At 50.4% G+C, this 17,816-nt stretch overlaps 6 protein-coding genes across 6 annotated transcripts; 4 read left to right on the forward strand and 2 right to left on the reverse strand.

Annotated features, from left to right (window-relative positions):
- Positions 1-1,267: 1,267 nt before the first annotated feature.
- Positions 1,268-3,625, forward strand: N7515_009098 (uncharacterized protein; the record flags this gene model as incomplete). The annotated part of the gene is made up of 6 exons (XM_056669842.1): positions 1,268-2,085; positions 2,139-2,365; positions 2,418-2,548; positions 2,604-2,850; positions 2,906-3,421; positions 3,495-3,625. Coding segments are annotated over 6 exons (2,070 nt in total), but the record flags the coding sequence as incomplete, so codon positions are not given.
- Positions 3,626-4,512: 887 nt separating this feature from the next.
- N7515_009099 (uncharacterized protein) lies at positions 4,513-7,170 on the forward strand (the record flags this gene model as incomplete). Its single annotated transcript, XM_056669843.1, has 2 exons — positions 4,513-4,686; positions 5,050-7,170. 2 exons carry the CDS (start codon positions 4,513-4,515, stop codon positions 7,168-7,170), a joined length of 2,295 nt encoding a protein of 764 aa, XP_056517642.1.
- A 452-nt stretch (positions 7,171-7,622) lies between these two features.
- Positions 7,623-8,950, reverse strand: N7515_009100 (protein-lysine N-methyltransferase; the record flags this gene model as incomplete). Its single annotated transcript, XM_056669844.1, has 4 exons — positions 7,623-7,744; positions 7,798-7,933; positions 7,984-8,529; positions 8,699-8,950. The coding sequence occupies 4 exons, from the start codon at positions 8,948-8,950 to the stop codon at positions 7,623-7,625; spliced, it is 1,056 nt and encodes a 351-aa protein (XP_056517643.1).
- A 257-nt stretch (positions 8,951-9,207) lies between these two features.
- On the forward strand, positions 9,208-9,894 carry N7515_009101 (40S ribosomal protein eS24; the record flags this gene model as incomplete). Its single annotated transcript, XM_056669845.1, has 3 exons — positions 9,208-9,284; positions 9,509-9,756; positions 9,818-9,894. 3 exons carry the CDS (start codon positions 9,208-9,210, stop codon positions 9,892-9,894), a joined length of 402 nt encoding a protein of 133 aa, XP_056517644.1.
- Positions 9,895-11,642: 1,748 nt separating this feature from the next.
- Positions 11,643-13,048, reverse strand: N7515_009102 (uncharacterized protein; the record flags this gene model as incomplete). The annotated part of the gene is made up of 3 exons (XM_056669846.1): positions 11,643-12,671; positions 12,739-12,846; positions 12,896-13,048. 3 exons carry the CDS (start codon positions 13,046-13,048, stop codon positions 11,643-11,645), a joined length of 1,290 nt encoding a protein of 429 aa, XP_056517645.1.
- A 2,827-nt stretch (positions 13,049-15,875) lies between these two features.
- On the forward strand, positions 15,876-17,426 carry N7515_009103 (PPIL4 family peptidylprolyl isomerase; the record flags this gene model as incomplete). The annotated part of the gene is made up of 4 exons (XM_056669847.1): positions 15,876-15,955; positions 16,028-16,728; positions 16,778-16,974; positions 17,076-17,426. 4 exons carry the CDS (start codon positions 15,876-15,878, stop codon positions 17,424-17,426), a joined length of 1,329 nt encoding a protein of 442 aa, XP_056517646.1.
- Between the last annotated feature and the right edge of the window lie 390 nt (positions 17,427-17,816).

A 17,816-nucleotide genomic window follows, 5' to 3' on the forward strand; every position in this document is an offset into this window, starting at 1 on the left:
CGGGAACATTTTCGGTATGGGTTCGGCGTTCGGGAAGATTGTCCTGGTTGATGGCTCTTCTGTTCGAAGGGGGTTGGTTCTCTTCTCTTTTCAAGTCGGTAGGAGCCGGGTTCAGGCTTAGGCGGGATTTGTGCTTTGTATCATAGCATTTTCATTTCTTTTATTTTATTTTTCCTCATGGGGTTCAAGTTTGCTATTCTATTGCAACTTCTGGAGAATTGCTCTGTGAAAGCATAACATGGTTAATTTCTCTCTCTTCAGTCCCTATACGGAGTAGGGGTAAGTGATATCCTGCCAGGTCCTCGGACTTTCTTTCAACCTTGTACTTTGCAGGTACCTCGTAGTACTTCCGACAATGAAAGTATACTTTGGTGCCCTTCGCATCTACAAAGTCCTTGTTCACCCGACTCCAGTAGCACAGTAGCCAAGCATGACTGTGCACCCAGTCCCGATCAGGGGACACTCGTGACATTCTCTCTCCCCTCTTTTCTTCCTCATCCCAGAGCGTATTCCTGCTCGTAGTCTGTCGATAATCGCTTCTTAACTTCTAAGCGGGTTTCCTAACGTTAGTTTACATCTTTGTTTGTTTCGACCATGTCTCAGTGAAACATTCACTTTCTTTGTTAGAGAATCACAAGCTTTGAGCGTCGACCTTGTTTGCACTTCCCAAGTATTCAAGTGTCAGTGAACAGGTGAGATTTGAACACTTCGACCTGTCACGCCATCGTCAGTCTTTTCCACGCACTTCACTCTCTTTCATTACCACCCGCTCCATAAATTCCACGCATCTCTCGTTTCTATCCTCCACTTATTCCACGCACTTACTTACATCATATATTAGTACCACGCACTTTTTCCGTCTATCGGCCTATCAGCCCTGCTCCAAGACCTGCTGCATCTACCCACGATTGAAGCCTTTTCATCGTATCCTCGTCCCTCTCAGTCTGTAAGGCTGGAGCGCCATCTTCGCTCCACGCATTACTTCACTACCATCACTTTACCACGCACCACACCCACCTCCACCTCCAACCAAGCTCAATAAAAACCCCCCGCGACACTCGCGCCACGGCCATAATTGTCCTATTACCACGCCCTCCAAACCCCCTCAATTTGATAAAAGCAAGATCTCAAGCGAGTTCTATCAAAGAAGTGAGCAAAAAACCGCAAAACGACAAGACAAACCCACCAACAGAAAGATAGGAAAATACAAAAACAGAAATACCCAGGCACGCGATCAAACTGTGGCCTTGATTCTGTGGCAACAGTTTGGGGGGCAACCCGCGAACATCATGTTCCCCCATCCGGTGGAGCTCGAGCTCCAACCTCATACCCCGGCTTCAGGATCTTGGACCCTAACCCTAGCATCTCCTCTATCCCGCGTCGTTCATCCTACGCCTCAGTAGTATCTGGTAACGCATTGTCGCCTCCAATCTCCAGCTCCTTCTCGCATCTCCTCAACGACACCCACTCATTTCCCTACTCCTCGTCCGACAGCCGAGTCCACCGGGCTCCGCTCGGCGTGGATGCCGCAGACATGCACATGAACTCCGCCTGGAGAAAAGCAGGATCAACAGATTCAGTTCCTCCCTGGTCTCGCAAGCATGCCAGCTTCCTACGCTCGGAGGAATTTCCGCACGGCCTAGGCCTCACCGATACGCCCGCTCACTTTACCCCATCCTACCTCCGCAACTCCCGCTATATTGCCCGCCTCGAAGCCGCCCGTAGAGACAAGATCGCTAATCAACAGCGTGATGCCTCCGCTACATCTAACCCTCCCCTCTCCGCTTCCTCCAGCAATGTCCACCTCCCCCGCATGGCGCCCTCGCACCGCGGCATGACCTATGATATAATCGAGAAGGAACCGCCCGCCGCACCCGATGTCCTCATGCCGCTGCCCACGCAGTGGAACTCTTCCGATAAGTTCTCCGGTTTGGAATTATCAAATGACAATTTCGACGTCCGCTACACGGGTCCGATGCACAAGCATGACCACGAAGCTGCTTCTTTGCGGGCGGATTATCCAATGCCGCCACAGTGTGGGATCTACTACTTTGAGATCAAGGTAGAGTCAAAGCCGAAGGAGGGGTATGTTATTTGGTTGATTTCGATATTGATGATCCTTGCTGACTTGGTTCTAGCATGATCGGTATTGGCTTCTCCAGCCTCAAGGCGTCCGTCGAGAGGCTGCCTGGTTGGGAGACGGAGTCCTGGGCTTACCATGGTGATGACGGAAAGTCATTCTTTGGTGAAAGTCAAGGACAAGGACGGGCGTATGGACCGACTTTTGGCGTTGGTGACACAGTGGGATGTGGCGTGAATTTCTCGACGGGATCTGCATTCTTCACTAAGAACGGCGTTTTCCTTGGTACGTCTCGGCCGGATTGCAACTGGGGATGCTTATGGCTAACTTTTAACAGGCAATGCTTTCCACGAGCTGCGCAACGTCAAGCTCTTCCCGTCTGTGGGTATGAAGAAATTGCCGCCGGTACATCTCAAGACGAACTTTGGACAGGAACCTTTCGTGTTTGACATCGATGGCATGGTCAAGGTATGTGATATATTCCCTTGCGTTTGCGAAGACCAGCAGGCTAAATCCCAAGCAGCAAGAGAGGCACAAAGTTCAATTAGAGATTAGCGCCACGCCTACGGCTGGCCTCCACCCTCCGTTGGACGAGTCGTCACTTATGCAAGAACTGGTCGCACAGTTCTTGGCCCATGACGGATACGTTGAAACAGCCCGAGCATTTGCAGGAGAAGTGGCCACTGAAACAAGGGCCCTCCAGAACGGCCGTAACCAGCCACTGAAGAAATACGAAGCTGAGGAAGATCATGAAGCAATCAACAGGAATCGTAGGTCTATATCTTCCTCCTCTATCGCGGTTCCAAACTAACTTGCGATTTTCAGAAATCCGCTCTGCAATCCTCGACGGCGACATTGACAAAGCCCTCCAGCTCACCAAGAAAAACTACTCTAATGTCCTAGCAGACTTCCCGCACATTCACTTCAAACTGCGCTGCCGCAAGTTCCTCGAAATGATGGGGCGATCCAACGAGCTCTCCGTTGCAACTGCCTCAGCCTCGAAGCGCCGCCTTTCGACCTCCAGCTCGCACGAACACGCCGTCTTTGATCATGAAATGGAACTCGATGACGGCGACGGCGATAGTTGGATTGCAGACGGCATGGACACCGAGGAACCAGCAGTCGTCGCGCAGTTCAACCGGCTTCTCACAGAGGCCGTGGAGTACGGTCAGCAGTTGCGCGCGGATTATCCCTCTGATGAGAATGGCGGCGACCAGAAACTGCTGGACGATATCTTCTCCCTGGTTGCTTATCCTGACCCGAAGCGGTCTGTGCATGGCCATTACCTCGACCCCGAGGGGCGCGCGGCTGTGGCCGAGGAGTTGAACTCGGCTATTCTTGGTATGTTGCACTCCCTCTCTTTTATTTCTCTGCTTCTGCCACTTGTAGAACTGTCATGCTAACCCTTATATAGTCTCGTTAGGCAAATCATCAGCTGCGGCGCTAGAACGGCTTTACCAACAGACCGAAGTGTTGGTTAACGAGATCAGTGAAGACGGCGGCGCTGGGGCGTTCATTAATGTTCGGGACGACATCTTGCTTTGATTGACACTAAGGCGCTTGGGAAAGGACTCATCTTTTCTGCTTATAAGTTATTGCCCATACTTGATTTTTCCTTTCAGTGGGGATCACTACCAATCTCCGCTATGCCATATTTTCTTACTCGTTCTGCGGCGTCTTTCATGGATCTTTTTACTTTTCCCCTGCGTGCAAGACTGCACTTGCGAGAGAGTGTATCTACGTTTTTTTTATAGCCAGAATGATGAGTGAGGCCTTCATGGGTATCCTTTAACCGTCAGTGGACCTGTGTGTCTTAGAAGTTAGCCGTGTGGTGATATATTCGATTACATCGTAGCTTACCATAACCAGGGCCTCCAGTATTCAAGTGGGTATCTTGATGTCTAGACGTTCGAGTGGCTATGTGTTGAATGGAAGGAGGTATGTCCATCAGCAACTAAGTGACCAATCACATTGAAATCATCACGTGCCTTCAATACCGGCGGTGCCTTGCATGATTGCATCTGGACGTCAAATCTAGGGCTAGGGGTCACTATCTACCCAAGTCTCTTCGCTGACTCCTGAGTTTTCTCCTCCCAGTTTGTCCCAGTCCTATAGCCTCATAAACTAAAGTCTGTCGACACTACCAACACTGCCAGATCTCAGCATACTACCTAGGCGGTAGACATCAGCAATATCAAAGCGGTAAGCGCTGCTAAACCACCCCGGGTTAGCTCCACAGAAGGAACCTTGGAACACCGAGGTCTCTGCCCTCCAGCGCTTATCCGCTTATCTCACCGTCAGCTGATCTGATTTGGGCATCTCCGCTTTCTCGAACAACTCACTGATGGAGTCGGTGATGTTCTGACGAAATTCTCTGATGATAAGGCCTCTCCGCACATTCAGCTCCCTCAAGGGGCCACATTCTCGTGCCCATGGATAATCCACATAGCTCGGAGGATCTTAGCATTCCTACCCATTCAGACACTCACACGCCTACCACCCTGCGCTGCTGCTGTGGCCGCAATGATTGTGCCTTGCTCGAGCACAATAATGTAGCTCTCGAGGGCTTAGAGAAAGATCTGGAGACTGCTGCAAGATTAGGGCAGGTACGTGTATCTCTCAGCTTAGCTGCGTCATATGATTTTCCATGCATGTTGGTTGTTTATGACAGGTCATAAAATGCCAAGGGAGCTGTTCATGGCGGGCTGAACCATGCATGTCGAATCATCATTCCTAACAAAACACAATCTACCATTTTGCTTTTCTCTCTGGTTGTTTCATTCATCTCTATCTTATTCACATTTTCATGCTCACCAGCACTCAATACATGATTCACGATCTGATGGCCTATCCCGGATCACCTTCTGTTATTCTCTCGCATTGCGTTGGCGTCCGTCATGGCTACCTTTCATGATTACTCTGCTAAAGCAGGATGCTTTGAGGCGTCGTCGCTGACTTTTTCTCTACAGGCCTTGCTTCACCGCCATGAAAGCTACATGGCTGAGGCGGAAGAGGACCGCCATCGCTTGGTCGCCAACATCGATGATCTAGAGCGTGAAAAGAAACAAGTTCAGGCTGAAAATGCGCGCATCATCGAAGAAAACCGCAGCCTCCTGGAGCAGCTTGACAGTCTTAACCAAGCCGTCGCCGAGTCTGACACTTATGCCAAATCACTTGAGGTCAGGTTGAACAGCACAGAGTCCGAGTTGCGACGATTGACTGTGGCTGCAGCGCGCGCTGAGGAACTCGAAATACAAGTAGCTTTCTTGGAGGCAGAAGAGTCCAAGCTACAAGAAACCCTTATGTCTGTGCAAGAAGACGAGAAGTCAGCAGTCCAGCGGTGGAGACAGGCGGAGACCACTCTGCGAGATCTTCATGACCAAGTTGATCGCATCGAAAAAGAGGCGCGGGAGGAGCGCGAGCGACATACTGAGCTCGTTCAGCGTATGGAACGCAAGAGGGCCGTGGAGCGCGAGCTAGACAACGCAGCAGGACGCCTCAAGGGTGCTGCTGCCGCCTCTGAACTGAACCGTGGTGCCGGTGGTACTACCGTCGTCTCTCGCTTCGTCAAGGATATCCTGCAAGACAACGCCAACCTACAAGTGGGGATAATGGAACTGCGCGACATGCTTCAGAGTTCAAACGAAGAGGTGCAAAACCTACGGGAACAGGTGATCTCACATCAGCCGCTGGCCGGAATCGATGAAGATAGTGCGCAGCAAAGGTCTTTCACGACACTGAGCGAAGAGCTAGAAGCAAAAGAAGAACGACGAGTGTCTCAGGAGCTCCACATCCATCATCATTTCCACACACCAACCGCAGCTCCTAAGAAGGAGAAAGGCACGTTGAACCGTCGCGTGAAGAAACGCCGCCCTGCGTTGGCGAGTCCGATAGCACTGCACTCCGCACGATCACACTCGCCACGACGAGCCATCCACCGCTCCCAATCATCTGGATCATCCATGTCAACCATCTTATCCCACACATCTGTCTCTATTCCGCCTCACTCATCCTCTCGCCGCTATTCATTACAGTCGCATGCTCCGGACTCGCTGGCAAGCTCTCCTCGATCTGCGTACCGGACATCATCAATATTCGACCGTGTGGAATGTGCCGTTGATTTCTCCCAGCCTACCAGCCCTGGCAGCACCGTCTTTTCTTCGCCTTTGATGACCGCGCGGACCTTCCAAGGCCTTGATGGGCCATTCCGGGCAATATGTGACGATAGTCATGATCCACCCGACGACTTGTCCGCACTTGAAGATGGTCCCTACAGGCGCCAAGACTTCTCGAACATGGGTGATAATAGAGAGCCTGCCATCCCTGAAGAATCAGAATCATCCCCATCCGGGGCATACTTCCCATCGGCCATGGGCGAACAGGAAATGGTCACCGAGGATGAAATTTTTCCCATGCATGTACAGTCTTCATCCTTGCACAGATCTTCTTCTCATGACAGCTTGCTCTCCGTGGCTGGTATGGACATCCACACCCCCAACAACCGCCATGCGCGAATGGGAGACTGGCATCCCGGCATGCGGATTCCTCGGCGCATCTTGTCTCCCAGTGTCCAACTGGTCTCCACGCCGCCGGTGATCTCTGCCCCAGCTATCACGGCCGATCGCGCAAAGGGCTCAGAGCATTCGTCCAAATCATTGCTTGCTTCCATGGCTGCAGGAAACAGTCACAGATCCGATACGGCCTCCATTGCCTCCTCCCAGAGCACCAGCAACGCCTCAACATCAACCATTGGCCCGCGCAAGGCTCCGTTGAGTCGCCGCGTGGGTGGCTGGGTCCTGGGCCGATGGGGCATAGCAGCAGTCTCATCCAATGTTGACTCGCATGATTCGACGGAGTCACCCGCAGAGTCTCCTGGTGTGTCTGTCGCATCCTCGCCTTCCGTACCCTCACCTTCCATGTCCGCGCCTATCCACCCGGATCCGCTGGCTCTCCGCTTCCGACGCCCAGGCGTGAACCAGAAGGGACCGATAATGGGTCTGCGTCCTCCACCTCCTGCTCCCATCGTTATTCATGCACAGAGCATTGATGAGAACTTGCTGCGAGAGAGTCTAGTCGATGAGACTGGCTAGGTTTCGCGGCTCGTAATTTTGCACATTGATTGACATTAGCGTCTACGCTCGTTTTTATCTTGCATCTATTGCACATTCTTTATCTTTGCATCTTGTTCGCCGTTCGATTATTGCATTTCCTGGATTCCTTGGTTTTGGATGGCGCGAGTTGCGAACGTGATACCCATGCTTTCATTTTTGGTTGGTTTCCTAGGTAGTCTACCTAGATGATACACTCTTTATGTCCATACTACCGATATTGTTACGCTTCACGATCCCACATTGTAGACTTGATTGGTTGTCTACCCCGGTATACCTATCGGATGAAGTAAGGTTCCTTCTAGGTACTCATATCTTGCAGCAATATGTCGTATGACCACTCTTAGGTCGTATCATAGATTTGGCTGATAGGCAGCATGTTTTTAATCTATACTCGTTACTTCATGACATGATGTGAACGCAGTTCAAAATGCTCATTGCCTCCGCGTAATCCGATACGTCCGAATCGGGATGCTGGTCGAATGGAAGAAGCCCGTCTGGTCTTCTGATGGGGTAGACTCGAACGGAAGAGTTTCAACTGTGAATGAGTTGGTTTCTATAGAATATCAGCATCCCGCAAGACACATAGGTGTATAGATCAATACTCACCACAAGCAACCAAGAACGTGCGGAAAGTATCCTCGTTGCGCAGCGTAGCAGCAATGATGAATTCCTTAATGTGATAGTTCTCGAAGAGATCACGCACAGTGGAAACGAGCAATGGAACAAGGTCCGTATCATAGATCTAGCAATATCAGCACCAAGCCCAAGCAAATTATACATAACAAAACCCACTAGATCAGCACCAAGTGCAATATCAAAGGTCAAACCGGTCTCCCCGCCCTCGGAAATCAATCCAGCAAGGTCCCCCGACTTCTCCAACGGAGTGCCCCAATCCCAAATAGCAGGATAAATAGGAATAGACTCTTTCCCTTGCAAATTATGCCGCACGCAATCACGTATATTATCAATAAGAACCGGCTCCCGATCAGTCACAACAACCGAGCGCACACCAAGATGCCGTGCACAAAGAAGCGACAGAAACCCGGTGCCAGCGCCGAGCTCAATAACCCTCTTACCGCGCACGAGCGCTTCGCCCGCTTCGGATACAAGGAACGAGCCGAGGTGCAGAGCAGCCTCCCATGTTCGATTTCCGGTCGTGCCGCCGGATAGAATCAAGCCCCGTGATTCGGAAATCGTGACTGTGCGCGGAGATGGTGTCCCACTGGATAAAGGTGCTGTGTACTTGACAAGCGATAGTTGCTGCGCTTGCTGTAGGGCTGATGGTTTCGGCTGGGAGACTAGTGTGCTCCAGCATTCCATGAGATCGTCGTTGATCTCCTATTGGAAGATGAGGGTGATCCGTACGTTAGAGTGGAATTTCAATCATGGTATTTGCATTGGAATTGGAGGATTGGGATGTACATGAAGTGTATTAGTGTAGTGGAAAGGATGAAATAGAACTGAGGGAATTCAATGAAAATGCAAGACTGAACATGGGTGGGCATACATCCTCCTCTGGGTCAGTGATTGATTCCTCGATTCGCGAGAGAATCTCTTTCAGCACTCGGCTTCGGTAGCTGTCTGGTGGGATAGGAAAGACGTTTTCGTTGAACATGCGCTCGTATAGAGCTGCTTGCACGGCTGGCTGGATCAGCACAGAGCCTGGCGGCAATGCCAGATTCGGCAGCTCTACGAGCTGGAAATACTGCGCCGCTAATTTGTCAATTGGGTCGGCCATATGTAGTTCATAGATGAGCATAAGAAATTCAATATTCGAAGATCACAGCGGCAGATCTCATTGGAGGGAAAACGGAGAAGAATGATGAGTCAGGAATGAGATAAGCAAGGGCCAGACTAGTGAGTGCCTCAGGCAACCACTTAGTAATTATAGCCTGAGGCAGCGAGCCCAAACAGGCTAGCGTCTACCCTAGCCGAGCCCACACCACACGAAAATTGAAAGTTCGACATCCTCAAAAGACCCCGTCGACACTTCCTCCAACCAACGCACACACCAAAATGGCCGACACTCCCGTCACTCTGCGGACTCGCAAGTTCATCCGCAACCCTCTGCTTGCTCGCAAGCAGATGGTCGTGTAAGAACCCCCTGATTTTTCCCCTTCGTTTTGGATCTGTGTGTGGTGGAAATACATTGAAGGCGCGCGACACGGAATTCGACAAATCACCAGCACAATCAGACAGCACAATACAATCAGAAAGAGAAGGAGAACAAGCGCGATCGAATTATTCAACGCACACACACACACAGACACAAGCACCATATTCGAAATGAACACCGATCTGACATTTCGCGATCTAGGGACGTCCTCCACCCCAACCGCCCCAACGTCTCCAAGGACGAGCTCCGCGAGAAGCTGGCCGATCTGTACAAGTCCAACAAGGACCAGGTCTCCGTCTTCGGTTTCCGCACACAGTACGGTGGCGGTAAGAGCACTGGCTTCGCTCTCGTCTACGACTCCCAGGAGGCCCTGAAGAAGTTCGAGCCTCACTACCGTCTCGTCCGCATCGGTGTCGCCTCCAAGATCGAGAAGGCTTCCCGCCAGCAGCGTATGTCACCCGTCTCGGCGATCCAACCTCTATACAAGATGTCCGCTAACCCTTTCTACAGGCAAGCAACGGAAGAACCGCTCCAAGAAGTTCCGCGGTGTCGCCAAGGTCAAGGGCCCCAAGAAGAACAAGGATTAAGCGCCTCACCTGTAACTATCCGCACGAATCAACATGGACCGCTGACGCGGCATGGATTGGGAAAAGATTATGGCGGTGGTGGCTTTGGCTCTGGAGTTTCCCGCCTGGGTCTGGCTTTTGCGGGCTCAGGTGTGGTCGGTCGTGTGTGGGGGGAGTGGTTTATCTTCCTTTTCAGCGAACATCAGACTAAAACCCAAAAATGATGCCCGTTGAATGGTGAAGATCGTGGACGGAAACTCTTTTTTTCTTCCTGTGCTTGTTGGAGCTGGTGATTTCCCGTTTGAAAAAATAGACCTGGCGAACACCCCTGGGGAATTATTTAAAACAGGGCGTCAGCGTTTGATTCTTGGTGTGTATGTTTTTTTTTGGGAGGTCATCGGTCTTCGTGAAGACGGCCAGGGTTATGAGAATCCGGGCTTCGGCTGTTTTGCCCGGGATGAAATTACATTTTACTTGTTTACTTCACTCGGTGTTTGTAGTTGCCAGTAGTGTAGATGAGATCTGGATTGTAGGCTGCGGACTACGTAGTCCAGGCTGGTCTTGTCAGCCGCCGCTGTAATGCGGAGGTCAACTTCATCTTATCCGAGCCCTAATCTCTACACAGTCGAGCCAAAAGACATACAACTGTTGACCCTACGTCTAGATCCTGGCACCAAACCAATATGATCCAAATCCATTTCGTTTCATGCAACTGGATTGACTATCTATATGCAAATCCCTATACGCAGTAATATGAAAGATATTCCATCGCAGCCCAATGCTGCCTGCCAGGACCTCCAAGCCCTCCGTACCTCTCCCTGAAATATCTCTTCAATGAACAAAATGCAGGAACAAGTAAGAGTCTAAGACATCTAGCGTTACAACCGTCAACCTTGAACCTCGAAACCTGGACCGTGTATGTGTATGTGTATGTGTTGCCCTCGGCTCGATTGTGTGATGACGATGAATTACACAAGTCTCTTTTCTCCCCGCATCTGAATGTATCGTTAGATCTACACTGCATCTCATTTGACTCAGTGACTGCGGGGTATGTCCGTGTCTCGCGGGGGTGTGTCACTTACATTGATCAGAAGGACCTTTACTGACGTAGGACACATGGTTGGTCCTGTGGTTTTTGGTTGTATACATGGCGATGGGGTTTATAAGATGTATCATTAGTGGAAATGTGAAAACTGGTAATGAAATTGTCACAGTTAGATCTTGATCATAGACTGGATCCTTAAGGACGTGTGACTTGGATATATCGATGGATTCCAATCAAGAATAAATGCTCACGGGTAAAGACACATGGCTGGAACTTGGAAGGAATTGTTCGGTTTGAATAGATAGAAACTTGAATTGCAGGTATTAGGGCTGGTTTTCATAGACTGGAGAAAGTGGATTTCTCGTGTCCATGACTTTTTTGGTGCGAATATGAAAAGGCAAGCTGAAGCAGTAAACAATCGAATCAACGAAGAAATGACAGGACAGACGGTAAGACAATAAGCCAGTGAGACAGAGACAAGACAGCATAGCAAGAAATCAAGACAGTAAGACAGTAAGACAGCAAGACAAGACATCAAGACAAGGCAGCAAGACAGAAAGAAAGACATCAAGGAAGACAACAGGTATTCGAGGCCGTGAAATGGGTATCTCTTTTGTGTATCTTGTGAGAAAGAAAGCAATGACCAGCCAAAGGAAGATCAGAACAGAGAAAGAAAAGAAAAGACATCAAACCCCAACCATCATAACAATGACAAAGTAACAACTCAATAAGCCTCATGCCCCCCAAGCGGCGGAACCGGTGAGCGATGCGCACCCTCCATACGCCCATACTGAGGCAAAGCATCCAACAAATAGTTAAACGACGGTCCACTCCCCGAATCCCCATGTCGCACCCTCGTATACGTCATCCCACTCACAAGCGTCGAAGCCGAACACCTCGTCTCCGCCTCACCTCTTTTCCGCGAACTCGCATACCCATACACATCCGCTGCACCATCAGGCGTCAGCGGAAGCCGTTGACCTTCAGGTGGAAACCCCCGTGCATCGTGCGCGTACCCGCCAACACCCAGGGGAGACTCTATCGTGTCCAGAGATGGGTAGGGTGGGTTTGCGGCTGTTGAGGGGGGCATGTCGAAGATGAGATCTGGGGTGGTGTCTTCTGGTTCTGGTTGTTTCATGCGGGCTTGGGTCTGGGGGTACATGGTGTTGTTGGGGGGCATTGGCATTGCCCGGGTGTCTGGGGAGGTGGAGTAGCGCATGTTCCAGAAAGGAGGTTTGGAGTCTGGGGCTAGGGTCATGCCGGAGAGATTGTCTGGGAGGGTGAGGAGGGTTGGTGGGGTTTGTTGGGGTCGACTTTGGGGTGTGGGGAGGGTGCGGTCTACGGCTTCTGTGTAGTTTGCTCCTGGTCCTGTTGAGTGGGGAATGTCGGACATGGATTGGCCTGGGAGGATGAATCCATAGCCAGCTTGGTTTTGTTCGTCGAAGTACTCGCCCTGACCAGGTCTGCTGAGATCCCAGCCTCGGTTAGACCAGGCTGTGCTGTAGTCGAGCATTGCGTTGGAGTTGGGTAGCATGTATCCTGATGATGTTTGGCCGTAGTTGGCTGACTGCTCATCATAGAGTGAGTCCATTGCGACGGATTGGCGGAAGCTGGGTTGGACGTCCAGGTGATAATCATCTCGGTGTGGAACCGAGGAGAGGAAGTTTGATCTTGCCTGGGGATTTGCGGCGAAGTGTCTAACAGCCATTTTGGCAGCCTCTCTTTGGGTCTTTTCCACAGACCAAGAGTTGACCTAAGGAAGATGGAGAGTCAGCGTGTGACTCTCAGATGGGGGGAGTCTCGTGAGTTTCCTTGCTTACTCGGTTGTACGCGCACTCGGTTGCTCCCACACTCAGACAGCTGGAACAAGCTTTGCCAGAGTCGAGATCACCGTTGCACTTGATTTTTCTCTTTCGGCATCGGTCACACTGATGATGGTTAGATCTTGGTCTCTAATACCAGTGTGTAGAAACTTACTGCAACCAGGGCTCTCTTCCTCTGTTTACGGGGCTTCTCCTCTCGCTCCATACTGCGCTCCTGTTTGACCACACGCATTGAGCGGGCCATGGAGAGACTGGAGTTATGTCTGGAGTGGTCTATCCCAACCATATTGTCATATGTGGGATCCATTGCGGATCAATTGGCAACAAGAACTTGATATAACGGCAAGTTTTGCTCCAAGGGAGGTGTATATAGATAGTAGCTCAAGCTTCAAGATGTGTCAATCAAGATGCAACTGTGAGAAGCTATAAAGCAGTACTCATTGCGTGTGCAAAGAAGAAAGTAGAAAGTGAAAGATGTCTCTGGGAGATAGGGCTAGATTTAAGCCATGTTTTGGTAACAATCGGTGTGATTGCCTTCTTTTTTATGAAGATATATATTTTGCCCCCTGTTTTCTTGTTTTCTTTAATTATTTTCCCTGTATATGTCTGTTGAGATGGAGAGGAAGAAGAAGACATACACAGTACCCCGGCTAAGAGTACCCTGGCCCTAAGTCTGTGCATTTTTCTTTTTTTTACTTTTGTTGGTATTTTTTATTCCTTTCCTTATTATTTACTAGCTCCATTCTTATTTTCCCGTAATTTTCTTCCTACGATTAAGGGGAAATGATATGCAAAGTTCCGTCCCAGATCCCTTCCCCAGTGCCCAGAGATAGCATGAAAGACCAGCAATATCCCCGGTGTTTTGAAAAATAGAACGAGGTTTCACAAGGTAACGTCACACGGCCACCTGATAGCCATGACGAGAACAGGAGAGAGTGCTCCGGTAGGCAGTGTTTCAGTCGATTTGAACTGGCCTTTCTTTTTATGAATAACCAGTTCCTCTAGCCCTAGGAGACCTCAGAAGACCTCAGACCAGATCTGGTCTATCTCAACGATCTCCTAAGGGCACCTGCCGGGGCTGTTTGTAGACAGAGATATACACCTAGTGTCGATCCGCGGGGGAAGATGTCCGACGTCCGAAAAATGTTTGCTCGATAGTTTGAATTGGTGTAGCTGCAGGTGTATCAAACAGTCCTGAACTCGGTCATTGTCGAGGTCTGGAACAGCTCATCGTCCTGGAATGGCTTATATCTGGCAAACGCACGGTCTCCCAAAGAATAGAAACAAACGCTGTCTCATACTGCAAATGTCTTAAGAGGCAGAAAAAGGAAAAAAAGAAATTTAACGTAGAAACTTTTGACACCTGTCACTTTTACAAGCGCACGAGTTTGATCTTCCCCGAGCCAAGCGCGCTTTATAAAAATGTCAGGGATCAACGATCTTAAGAAGGCTGATCGGCGACATGGGGGCTGATGCACCTGTCTTTAGGCTGATGCACCCTTCTTTAGCGCTTCCGGGGGCTGGATTGAAAGAACCACCTCCCCCCATAAACTGAAAAAGTACTTACCAAAGGTACCAAAGATAGTATACTCAAATGCGATGAATCTACTTCCATATCCCCGGATCGTTGATCATGATCGACGCTAAAGGCTAAAAGTGGGAGACTAGAGACGATCCGTGGAGATGCATGAACTCCTGGGATACTTACAAGGTTCACACATTGGCTTGGAGCTAATGTGGAGAGAGTGGGTTTCGCGTTACAGTATGACATGGCAAAGGATTTGGAAGGATTCGTGTCGCGTCTTTCGCCATTTGAGAGATATAACCATCGTGCGCCTTAAGACATCTAGTGTGAGGACACGAGAAGAGTCGTAAGAGACAGGGAGGAAGCGAGAGTCAAAGAGAAATAGAACCAAAGGGGGAGAGGCGCGGTGGATCACAAGTCGAGATCTCACAAATCTGGGCCCATCCATGAATAGAGTCGCTGGCAGGTATTTCGACCACTGTCCGTGGAGACTAAGGTTTCGACGATGCACGACATCCGGGGGAAAGCAAAGATTGAGATTGAAGAGTCAGGAGAAACAAAGTAAGCTCCGCCGGCTGACTCTGATGAATTGACTCGCCAGGAACACACGTTGGGATTGAGACTGGCCTTTCCATGTTGCAGAATACGGTGGAGGTAGCGTAACCCCTGGCTGACCGTCGGAACTTCCCGCTCCCAGATCGAAGAGAGAAACAGAAGGCCTGAGGTCAGTGGCAAGAGGCTCGTTCAGGATTGATCATCTCCTCTCCCACGTGTGTGGCTCCCAGATATGGATGTGTGGTCATCGTAATGATACCCCGTTGAATCCTGCTGCAGGAGGCCGCCCGTTGCCCCCTTCCCCAACGTTTCTGCTGTGTCACAGCTCACAGAGAGGAGAAGAAAACTGGATGGTAGAGGTACTTACATGTACAAGGAGGACCGTTTTCTGAGTTGCCAGACACCGTGATCAGATCTCCGTGGGGGCTCCGTGGGGGAAAGACACAAAATGCGAAACAATACAACAGACAGTGGCTTGGGCTCCAGGGGTGAGTGGCCTTCAGCTCACTCTCGAACTCCTCTGCCAAGAACAGATGCTTCTTTTGGCTGGGGCTGCTGCTTGCATGAGGGATATAAGCACAAACAGCCCAGCCTTGGAATCCCAGTGTCGATCAGAGCCCTTAATAAGATCTGCTGTTGATCTCAAACGTAGGTTAGGTCTATGTCCCCCAACGGGGACACTCGGAAGATATGCCGTTCGATTGACAAAGACCGTTGCACAAGAGTCCCGGGTCGATCATCCGGAGAGCGCTAGAGCTCTCTTGCAGCAAGTACCCATTGAAATCGATGTGTTATTAGTGGAAAATCTTCCTGAGGCGTTATTTTGTGCACCTTGTAGTTAGAGAGGAAAAATGTTGAGCAGTACTGGAAGGGTTCCCCGTGGGTGGTCATTGGTCATTGGTCTAAGCTCCCGGCGATCTTCTTTCTTCCGCATTTCACTGCCGGACTCTCTCTCTCGACCTCTTTCTGTTATCTCTTATTAAGCGATCTTGTTGAACAAGCGCCTAATTTAGTCTCTTTTCTTATTTCTTGTGTCGCGACCCGATTCCCCGCCATGAGCGTGCTTTTAGAGACCTCCCTGGGCGACATTGTAATTGACCTGCTGGTCGATGATGCACCCAAAGCGTGTGACAAGTGAGAATAGCTCCATTCCTTGGCTTCCCCAGTCTGCTGAATCTGAAACTAAGCTCATTCGGGTGTTTTTAGCTTCCTGAAGCTATGCAAGCTCAAGTACTACAATTTCTCGCCCGTCCACAGCGTCCAAAAGAACTTCACCTTCCAGACCGGCGACCCGCTCGGTCCTGACGCGCCCGAGAGTGATGGAGGTTCTTCAGTGTGGGGTCTGCTGGATGGACCGTCGAAGAGAACATTTCCTATTGAGATATCGCGCAAACTGAAACACTTGGAGCGCGGCACTGTGAGCATGGCAACCGTACCCAACAAGAACGACCCCGACCAACGACTAGCCGCCAGTCAATTTATTATTACACTAGGAGACAACTTGGATTATTTGGATGGGAAAGCTGCAGTATTTGGCAAGGTTGTCGAGGGCTTCGACGTCCTGGAGAAAATCAATGAGGCCTTCATTGACGATAAAGGTCGACCACTGAAGGATATCCGGATTCGTCACACTACTGTGCTTGACGACCCTTTCGATGACCCCCCAAATCTGGTTGAACCGCCGGAGAGCCCGGTGCCCTCCAAAGCGCAATTGGCCACGGTCAGAATCGCGGACGATGAGGAGCTGGATGATGATATGGACGAAGAGGCTATGGACAAGCTACGTCGCGAGCGCGAGGCCCGCGCCCAGGCATTGACTTTGGAGATGGTGGGCGATCTGCCCTTTGCCGACGTCAAACCACCAGAGAATATTCTTTTTGTTTGCAAGCTCAACCCCGTCACACAAGGTTAGTCACGTTGTCCACGAGTGGTGAGATCATGCTAATCCAATGCTAGATGAGGATTTGAATCTTATTTTCAGCCGCTTTGGAAAGATCTTGTCTTGCGAGGTCATTCGGGACAAGCGCACTGGCGATAGTCTACAATACGCCTTTATCGAATTCGAGGAACAGAAGGATTGCGAACAGGCCTACTTCAAGATGCAGGGTGTTCTGATTGATGACCACCGTATACACGTGGATTTCTCACAAAGTGTAAGTCCTCAGCGGCACCATTGCTCCTAGAGTCACTAACACATCCTAGGTGTCCAAATTATCCGAAAGCTGGCGCAACTCCACCGTCACCAAGCGCCGAGAGAGGTGGATTCGGTGGTGTAGCAGATCTTGAGGCCAAACGCCAGTACCGAGAACTGGACGACGAGCCTTCTTACGATGAGGGCGATCCACGCTATCGGATGATGTTTGACAAGCGAAACAAGACCGAGAACGCTCCACCTGTGCGCTCACCACCCCGCGAGGCTCCACGAGAGGCGCGCTCAGATCGCAATCGCGATCGTCGGGCCCGAGGCAGTCGAAGTCCCCGTGGTCGAGATGGACAGGACCGGTACCGTCGTCGGTCTTATAGTCGTAGTCCACGGAGAGACCGTGAACGAGACCGAGGCCGCTATAACCGTGATGGTCGTGATCGGCGTGACCGACGACACTAGCACATACCATATGATATCCCCTATAAGTTAAGACTACATAAATATACACAGTACGACATAACATTTTCAGTTTCGCGGCTTCGCCCCTTACCATGGCAACACGGCGGGCCTCTCTAGCCCCGCTCTGGTTAGCGTAGCCCTTTCCAGTGGGCAGGTCTCACTCGGCATTCACTCCATGAATCACTAGGCACTTTTGGTAGCCAATGCTCCTTAATTATTCGTTGTAGATCCCTAAAAATAACCCAAACCCACTAGCTGAGGATAGTGTGAGGTATATTAAGCTATGGAGAACTTTTCAAGGAAGAGGCTACTTAATCAGCTTGAGCTTCCCCACCGTTTGCTTGTATTCTATTCTCCCTTCTTTCCCACCTTCGTTTCTCGACTGTCTTC

The sequence above is a fragment of the Penicillium bovifimosum genome, assembly GCF_028826915.1.
Source record: "Penicillium bovifimosum strain IBT 22155 chromosome Unknown utg000007l_segment0_segment0, whole genome shotgun sequence".
Lineage (NCBI taxonomy): Eukaryota > Fungi > Ascomycota > Eurotiomycetes > Eurotiales > Aspergillaceae > Penicillium > Penicillium bovifimosum.